The 9,679-nt window shown below is 42.0% G+C and overlaps 1 protein-coding gene across 1 annotated transcript in view; it reads left to right on the forward strand.

Moving 5' to 3' along the window:
* Positions 1 to 8,782, forward strand: part of LOC106520727 (uncharacterized) — a 19,567-nt gene extending 10,785 nt beyond the window's left edge. The window contains exons 4-8 of the mRNA XM_014012951.1: positions 352 to 1,079; positions 4,801 to 5,095; positions 5,317 to 5,381; positions 6,133 to 6,220; positions 6,429 to 8,782. Coding sequence (XP_013868405.1) covers positions 352 to 1,079; positions 4,801 to 5,095; positions 5,317 to 5,381; positions 6,133 to 6,220; positions 6,429 to 7,405 — 2,153 coding nt within the window. The 3' untranslated portion in view covers positions 7,406 to 8,782. The remainder of the gene's footprint in view (positions 1 to 351; positions 1,080 to 4,800; positions 5,096 to 5,316; positions 5,382 to 6,132; positions 6,221 to 6,428) is intronic.
* The last annotated feature ends 897 nt before the right edge of the window (positions 8,783 to 9,679 follow it).

Here is a 9,679-nt window from a genome sequence, read left to right on the forward strand (position 1 = left end):
TGTAATGACTTATCACGAGAAAAAACGTATTCACATGTGACTTTAAAAGCATTTCTTACTTAATGGAAACACCGCAATTGCAAAACTGTTTTTTCGACATTAACAGAATATCGACAAAGTTTTGCGCACATTTGCAATAGAAACGCAGCTAATGCCCTAAAGCACCAATCAGAAAATTAGTTCCTCTATTAGTGCTTTAGGGGAACTGTGCCCACCACTGGCTGTGAAAATAGAACAGAAAAAGTTGAGTCTGGATCCATATTTGTGCTCAGATATCTGTGCTGTTTACGTGACGAGACAAATATTTTAACAATAAATTCTGAATTCTTTGTCTTTTTTCTAACAATAAAGGTGAAACCACAGACGCGCTGGAGGCTCATCACCTGATGTTCACAGGGCCTGATAATCAGCTCCTGGAGAACTTTGTAGAACCCAGTAATGGCCCGGCGGCTGCAGRGGAACAGTTTCCTGGACCTGCGTTCGCCAACGGTCTCCGAGAGGAGCCGACGGTGAAGCTGGAGCMCACGGCCGAGGACTTCCTCTCTGCGAGTCAGATGAGAATGAATAACAGCACAGAGAAAAGCCAGATGTGGACGTCTGCAGCAGAGGAAAGCACAGAACCCCCCGATCCGACCATCTGCGTGCTTTTACAAGATGTGAAGTATCGCCTGGGTTCACCCGCAGAGGGAGCCGATGAGTCACAGATGAACGACCTGACCTGCCCAGACAAGGAGACGTACTCAGTCATGGCCGTGGAGCCCAGGAGCTCAGATGTGGCTGACGCTCTGAAGCTAACCGATGCACAGGAAGTGGTTGTGGGGGATTTCTGCTCAGCGAGCGACAGAATCCACCGGGATGAAGCGTTTGATTTTAACGCRGCAGCTTCGGGCAGCTTTCAGGACGCCAGCAGACAGAGCAGTTACATTTGCTCCAACTGTGGGCGGAGCTTCGACTCGTTCGGTACGTTTCAGGAGCACCGGTGTGAAAAAACCCCTGAGCCGGCGTTGGGCTGCGAGATCTGCGGGAAAACCTTTAACCAGATGAGCATCCTGAAACTGCACCTCAAACTACACGTCAAATAAAATCGACACGCTTTTTCTACGCAGCGAAGAACCGGATCACAACACTTTATTTATAAAGCACTTTAAAAACATCCAAAATGCTGTACAATAAAAACAGAACATAACACAGGCCGGAAATACAAAACTACAAACTATACCTCAATAAACGGGTCCAACAATAAATAAAATTAAAATGAGCTCAAAATCAACATGAAAGTCAAGGAGTTAAAGTGTTTTTACACGAGATTTAAATAAAGTTTAAGGAGCCAAGTTAAGGAGTTTTTGGAGTTTTGTTCATGAGTGAGGGAGCGTGAGATTGACGGACGGATCGGTGCAGCTTCTGCAGTTTTGTGGACTCTGTACCGGTCTGTTGTGGTGAAGAGGGAGCTGAGCTGTTAGGCGGTCTACRTTACCCTATGGCTACATCTATTGCTGCAAACTTGCGTAGTGATGGAAAGAACCAGATCAGGTGAGAAGTTCAGTTCAGGAGAKGTTCAGAATAGAGCYGCTGCTCCTCCTGATCGAGAGGAACCAGCTGAGGTGGTTCATCTGACCTACAGGGAGTAGACCCAGAGGAATGCCCAGGACACTGGAGAGACTGYGTCTCAATTTATGGGTTGCAGCCRACGTCGGCCGCATTTGTTGGCCACTTATGTCACCKTCCTGYGCCGTAGGCTGTCCCAATTCGTAGGTGCCTATTCATTCGGCCGACAAAACCCCGAAAACATSGGTTGCAAGTTAATTATTTTTATTTTACGGTGGAGTTCTTTCTTTTTTAATGACGGAGTTTGGAAATTCATTACGGCCCGGTGAATGCAAGTGAAGCAACTTAGCTGAAGAAACTTTTGTTACGATGAGATGTTCAATAAAATGCMGTTACTAATATACKTTGACTGTGGTCTACGTCTGCTGCAACCCATGAACTGAGACACAGACTACGTCTCTCGTCTGRCCTGGGAACACTTTGGAGTCCTCCCAGAACAGCTGGAAGAGGTGACTCAAGCTGCCGCCCCCTACGATTCGACTCTGGAACAAGTGTAAAATATCGGCTGGATTAAAACAGGAAGTGAAGGAGCCTGTGATGTTTAAAGGCAGAGCATTCCAAATTCTTTGCTCTGTTGCTCTTGAATCTGCGTCTGGTTAAAAACCTTCTGGTCCACGGTCCTGAAGGAGCGAGATGCTTCAGAGTGCAGCTGTTCMGACAGACTTAAAATCTAATGAAAGGGTTTTAAAATGAACTGGAAGCCAAAATTGGATCAATATGGTCACATTTACTAATGTCGGTTGAGCATTTTGCATCAGTTTTAAGGGAAGCCCGAGGAAATCCATTAAAGAAGCACATTCCAGTAATCCAGACAGGAGGTTAGAAAAGTTACTTTTCAACAAGATCAGCTTTATTTTGAGGAGAAAAACAGAATTTAACCAGTGTTAATCTGGTCTCTGGCTGTCGTTATAATAACACATGTATGCATAAGACTTTATTTATGTAATTTAAATAAACACTTGACATGAGAACAAAATGTAATGAGAAATTTCACCCCTTTTTTTAATTGATTGACTGCTTAAGAACAGAGTTGCTCTTCATGTTTTCTCTACAGTTCTGAGGAGAAAACAAATCAGTGTTATTATAAGTTACTCTGTGGTTTGTGCTCTAATGTCCAGAGCTGTTCTTCTGTTTGACAATGTGACTGAAATGAGGTGGAAAAAAACGATTGTAACTGTAACATGATTCATCGTCATCATCATCATCACTCAGTAAGAAAAAAACTGTATAGGTCTTCTGGACGGGTTCTTCTCTAATGAAACGTTTCGTCTCTCCTCCAAGAGACTTCTTCAGTCTGAGAGTTTCAGGCTAAATTCAGGCTTTTAAGCCCTGCCTCCATGTGACTGATACTCACATCACATGGCTATCGTTGACACCTAATTAACACCTATTGTAAACAGGGGGTGGAGTGATACTGGCAATAGCAGCACTGTAGGAGGGGGACAACTGAAAACGGAGGCCTCCACCTCTGTTTAATGGTGGACGGTCTTTCTTCACAAAAATGTCTTCTTTTACTCCTCTCTCAAACCAACGTTCCTCTCTATCAAGAATGAGAACATCCTCATCTCTGAAAGAGTGACCGCTGGCCTGTAAATGAGTGAAAACTGCAGAGTTCTGGCCATTAGATGTAGCTCGTCTGTGTTGGGACATTCTTTTGAACAGTGGTTGCTTTGTTTCCCCGATGTATAACTGGTCGCAGTCCTCCTGGCACTTAACAGCATATACAACATTGCTCTGTTTGTGCCGGGGCACCGGATCTTTGGGGTGAACCAGCCTTTGCCGTAATGTGTTTTGGGGTTTGAAAGCCACTGGGACATCATGTTTAGAAAATAAACGTCTCAGTTTCTCCGAAACACCCGCAACATACGGAATAACCACTGGTTGGGGTCTGGGTTTGGCGTCTTCATTTTCACCTGAAGGTTGCATGGARTCCTGTCTGTGTTTCCTGTCTGCTTTCAGGAAAGCCCAGTCAGGATAACCACACTGGTCCAGGGCCTGTCGTGTGTGTGATTTCTCTTTCTCCCTGGCTCCTGGGTTTGTAGGGACACTGTCTGCTCTGTGGTACAGAGTCCGTTTCGTCTGAGACGAAACGTTTCATTAGAGAAGAACCCGTCCAGAAGACCTATACAATTTTTTTTCTTTTTGATTTTTTACTTGGATTACTGAGATGCATCAGGACATCATCACCCAGTCTTTCCAATAATATTCATGTTTAATATGTTTGAAGAGGAGTTCAGTGGAAGGAAGTTGGACTAATAAAGATGACTCACAGGGTCTCTGTGTGGTTATTTAACATGTATTGAGCCTCATCAGCTGTTTTAATATTTGTTTTAAGGTTGTTGTTTGCAAAGGGGCGAAGATGATGGCAAAGACAAATATCTCTAAAGGTATTTTAATTTCTGTAACTCCGCTCAGGACCCCCTACAAGGTGACTCAAGGTGGAGTTCTGACCCCAACTGTGGAATCAGTGGTGTAATTATTAAAAGCTACACGTTTCTGTCTTCTATAATTGTTGCCGACAGRTGCGTAAAGTTCTGCATCTGTACCTGTGGTCTGTTTTAAAACASAATAAGCCGTTTAATCCTGCAGACCAAAGTATTCACAGTGATGAAGTGGACACTGACCTAAGTCTAAATGTTTAAATAAACAATAACTCAAATAATTTAATCACTAACAATAATCCAACTTCCAGCCTTAAAGTAGGATTTCTCTCTCAAATCTCTCAGGACTAACTTTAAAGGATTATTTTTATTTATAAAAAATGTTTTGATGGGTGTATAATTTGGAAAACATGGTGGGTTATGGACTTTAAAGACTGCTGCAACTAAATTGTATAGGAATTAGAAAGGGGGGAAACATGTCTGCATTTTTAATTATAGTTTTTTTTTATTTGTTATAAACTATACAGTATTTTTTGTTTACATGCATACGGTCTTTTCTTTTGTCCTAAAGTTGAAAAATTATAAACAATTAAATTTGCGATGTATTTTTAGTTTTATAATGTCACCCACACTGGCCAGAAAGTGTGGGTGGTCCTCTTTTTCGCTGCGCCTTTATTTTTGTCTTTACGGTAGGGCTCCTACGTCACGCGGAAGAAAGGTTTCAGCTACAGCTAGCTGCTGCCACAAACACACAGGATGTAAAAAAAAAATATCTCCGGCGTTGTTTGTTTTTATTATTTTCTGTTAAACATAGATACATTTTGGAACGAAGCTCCCCTCGAAACCGCATCCTCTCGTTGCCTATGAGGGAATATTTACGAACATGGCGACGTGTATTCCCTTCCAGAGCCAGCTGTCCTCAATAATGGAGGTCCTGGTGAAGGCAGCGGTGGCAGAGATCTCCAAACTAGTCGATGACAAATGTGCGATTTTACACCTGGAAATCTCCAGAAAACAGAGCGAGAACGAGGTGCTGAAGAGAAAACTGCTGCTGATGGAGAAGGAAAACGCTCAGCTGCAGAGAGGACTGGGAGAGATGCTCAGTTCAGGTATCTGCTCCAAAATAAACAATGTCTTCTTTTTTTTTTTTTTTTTTGTTATTTTTCGTGCATTTTAATGTTGAATTTAATACTTTATTATTTCAAGGAAAACAACTCAAAGTCCAGGAGCTGCAGAACTGCAACTCATCTTTACCCAGATCTGTTTATAATATGTTTACCTCTTAAAATAATTTCTTTGTTACTTAAAAAGACTTTTATCTTTGATGTAGAAAACTACATGGATCGAGGAACTGATGTAGGAAGCAACAACTTGCATCCCACAAGAAATATAAAGGTGAATGTTTGCTTTTATCATTTTAAAGCTTTTGTTTTTTTTGTTGTGTTAATTTTTGTTATTTCTACCTGGATAATTGAACATCAACAGACCAGTTGCTTTGATGTGGAGTGGTAGTAGCTGAGACTGATACCGAACTATCTTTCTCATGCGATCAATTGTAATTTCAAGGTTTGACCAAATCACGACAAAACTCAATTTAAAACTCTGGCTTGAACTGTGGCGGGTGATAGGTGTCAAGGAAATCTAGGCCTTTTAATGTTGAAGATTTTCACCTTTTTAACTCAGTTTTCTGGGTTGTTTTAGTGCCTTTAGCTCTTTTTTTGTACTCGACATTTCCAAGTGTGTTTGATTTTTTTCTTTCATCAGAATCACTGGCTGCTTTAATAAAAAAACATTTATTTTCCCCACTAAACTGTGTTTCTGATCCAGTAGTTAAAATAACTAAAGGTGAGTTTAATCATTGTTTAATCTTTGTGTAGACATATAATAATCTCTTTAAACATCTTTGATTACTGTGTGGCTAAACTAGTTGGTTGAGATTTAGTCACCTGACCTGGTAGATCAGCACACTATATTTCTTTTTGAGATGCTTGTCTGGAAGCACAGTTCAGGCTTCTTAAATGACATAAAAGAATTTAAACACTAAACATGTTTCTATCATTAATGAGTTCATGAGATGGTGAACTAACAGCAACTGTTAATCAGATTTCAGGGAAAAACAGAAGCTAATTCGTCTGTTTTCATGTAGTTTCCTGAGATTCAAGACGCCAGCGCCTCTTTTACAATTAAAGAAGAAAGTGAGGAGTTGTGGATCAGTGATTCTGCCGGTGCTGTTGGTGAGCTCAAGAATTATTTCTTATTTTTTTTCCAATTTAATTATTTCACTAAGCTGCTACTGTTGACAGCTGGTTTGCAAACAGTGAATTTTGACTGAAACAAAAAATTGCGTACGTTCTTACAAATTTCTTTCAATGCTCCAAATATTTGCAGCCCACTGATGTTCAGGCTTATAAATCTGATCCTTTTTGCACCTGTCCCTTTCAGGTAGCGCTGTCCAGTACCCTGGTTCTGATAACGATCCAGAGAACCGTCAGTTAACCCAAACAGAGGTCATGAGACAAAAGCCGTCAGAGTTTGGGGACTCGTATAACTCTGGTCCACATTCAGTGGACATGGGTGGTCTTCCGTTCCCCGTGAAGGCAGAGAAAGAGGAGGGCCGAGTGTCCTTCAGGCCGGACGGATGTCGGCACGGCGCGGGGAAGCAGGCTCAGATCGCAGCGGAGTATCCCGTGGACGAACGAGAGAATCAGCTCTGGTCGTCGTTTATCGAAGGGAACGACATCGACGCGGGCTTTCCTGACTTCTCCAGCGTGGTCGAGGAGTACTCCAGCTCCTTCTCCGAGCACTCGGACGCCACGAACGCGGCCTCCAATGCCAACAGGTCGCCCTGCGCCCAGCAGTGCAACGGGATTTACAGCGGCGAGTACCAGAAGGAGCCGCTGCTGTCGGACTTTCAGCCCCGCCCTCAAACCGCGCTGTTGCAGCAAGACGAGAAGGAGCAAATATTCCCGCAGAGGAGCGCGTCCCGCTCCGCTCAGCCCGACGTGGAGTTGGTCACCGAGGACAGGCCGGGCGCGACCGAGTCGCATTTCTACCCCCACAAAGCCCTGTCCGCCGTCAGCCGGGGCTACGCCTGCTCCCAGTGCGGCAAGTCCTTCAGCCGCCTGCACCAGTTCAAGCTGCACCAGCAGAGCCACAGGAGGAAGCGGGCCTTCTGGTGCACGGTGTGCGGGAAGAGCTTCCAGTGCTCGTCCCACCTCAGCATCCACCACCGCACGCACACGGGCGAGAAGCCGTACGGCTGCGCACAGTGCGGGAAGAGGTTCACGCAGCAGAGCAGCCTGAGGGTCCACCAGCGCACGCACAGCGGGGAGCGACCCTACAGCTGCTCTCAGTGCGGGAAAACCTTCATCCTCATGCACCATCTGAAGCGACACAGGATCATCCACACGTACAGCTGAGGCGGAGACGCCTGCAAACTGAAAGCATTGAAACCAAATCGAAAAACAAACTGCAGCTCTTTAAAAACTTTGTATATTAATGCATATTTTACTATGCAAAATCCATCTGGGATGGGTTTGAAGTCGTGTGCTTCTTTTTAAAAACTTACTAGATGATCAAAATGTGAAATTGATTCATTCATTCTGTCAACATTTTCCAAAGCTAGAAACCCCCAAAAAACAAACAAACAAACAAACAAACAAACAAGGTGTGGACCATCAAACAGAAACTGAAACTACCACCTGGTTTATTCACAAGTCGACTTTTGTTCAGATTCCCTCTCAGGTTCACGTTTTAATGTCGGAAAAACGCACCAAACCTTTTGTTTTTTTCAGGAAAGTCTTGATCAGATTTTAAATTTTGGGACTGAGTTTAAAGCACAGCGACGCACCGTTAGAGACGGATTAAGGACTCAATCAGGAGGGAGGCCAATCTGTTGAGCTTGTGGCTAAATCAGTTTTTTTTTCTAAAAATAATGATAAAATCTCTTCATGCCTTTTTCCTTTTGGACCCAGGATCTGGTCACATACGGTACAGCCTGCCTAAAATTACTCTCTGRTACCATTTCTATGAAAAACAAAAGCTTTTTTTTTTATATTGAAGGATAAAGGTGATGTCATCATGTTTATTGTTTGTACCATTTATGTTTTGAGTCAGTAGTTTTAAGTTTTAGGTACAAATTATTCAGATTATTTATGTTTTTGTTTATTTTTATGATGAATTCAAATCACAAATGGAATCTGTTTGGTTTCGGCTCGGCTGCATGTTTCAGGCATGAAGCTAAAGCAGCAGCAGAGGGCAGCGTGGCTCCTTTAGCTTCTTACAGCACAGGAGGGCCAGGCTGCAGCTTTCAACAGGGAGTTTCACACTTTCAATTTTAACTTTTTTATGACGAGTAAAAACGACAGCTTCCTCCTTTTTAGGCACAACTCTGCTGCGGAGATGTTGGTGTTCAGACAGCACAACTTTGTTCAGAACGGTCACTGAATGAATTGTTAAAAATTTATTGATGGTTTCTGGAAAACAAACCCTAAACTGTAGAAATCACCTGTTTGTTTGTCACCCTCRTGTGTCGGAGTAATTACTGTCAGGTTTGATTTTAGTTAGATTACTTAGACCTAATAACCTGATAAGTTTTTGCCATTGCAAAGGGAAATTAAATTTATGTTGCAAAGTCATTCCCATAAAAATACATGACCACAAACAAAAAGGCTAATTGAATGTCAGTTTTGAGGGGCTTCAGGGTTAAAATGGAGTCCAGATATGTTTTGTTTTTTTATGCCAGAGCTTTGACATCCATGCATTTTCAAATTAAAAGCCTTGGTTGAATTTTTTAATGGTTTTTGCTTCATTTTAAATGTATATTTGTCTGCATTAGGCTTTGACTCTGTTTGTGTTCWGCAGCTTATAAAAAACTCTAAACACCTCAGGAACTTTGCACCCAGCAGCACTTCCTTTTTTTTAATCTACTCCGATAAAACAGCTTGGTGTAAATATTTTACAGCTAATTTATTCATTTTATTTGAATTTATAAAGATAGAGAAACAATTTTTTTTGTAGTCCAACTGGTTTAGTTTGAATATTTTTCCTCTTTAAACTGGAGTTTTTGTCSTCCACACATGAGATCATCTTGTTTTTGAGCAGACACACTTGGAGACTTTTAGCAAAAATTGCAGAAGAAGTCAAACTATTTGCATCCAGTAAATACACCTGATGTAGAGTATAAAGTATGAAGCAGATGAGTGTTTTCTGTTATAAATGTAACATTCAGAGCCACAGGGTGAACAGACTTTCTGTACGTCGGTGTTTCCTTACAGTTTTAGGACATTTTGTCCCGACACCTGGACCTCCTCCTTTCGGTTCAGACGGCCCGTAAAATTCTCATGACCTTGTAAGGCCATAAACACAGCGGACTCAGCGTCATGGAAATGTTTCTTTTTTTTCTCCTTGTATTTTTTTTATAGAGGAACAGGAAGGCTTTGAGTAGCAGTATATATATTTTAGATGAATTAGGAAAAGCCAGAGTGAAGGCCGAAGCTTTCATAGTAAAGCTAAACATTGCTGACAAGAATAAAACCAGCCTGATCTGTGTTTTTTCCTCAGTCATGCTCTGGATTTAATTTCCATCTAGGACATAAAGAACCATCTGATTCGAGTTTTTTTCCACTTCATATATTAGATTTTACACGTTTCCTCGTGAAAGATAAAACAATTCAATTATAGAGGAAATCCAA

The sequence above is a fragment of the Austrofundulus limnaeus genome, unplaced genomic scaffold (assembly GCF_001266775.1).
Source record: "Austrofundulus limnaeus strain Quisiro unplaced genomic scaffold, Austrofundulus_limnaeus-1.0 Scaffold97, whole genome shotgun sequence".
Lineage (NCBI taxonomy): Eukaryota > Metazoa > Chordata > Actinopteri > Cyprinodontiformes > Rivulidae > Austrofundulus > Austrofundulus limnaeus.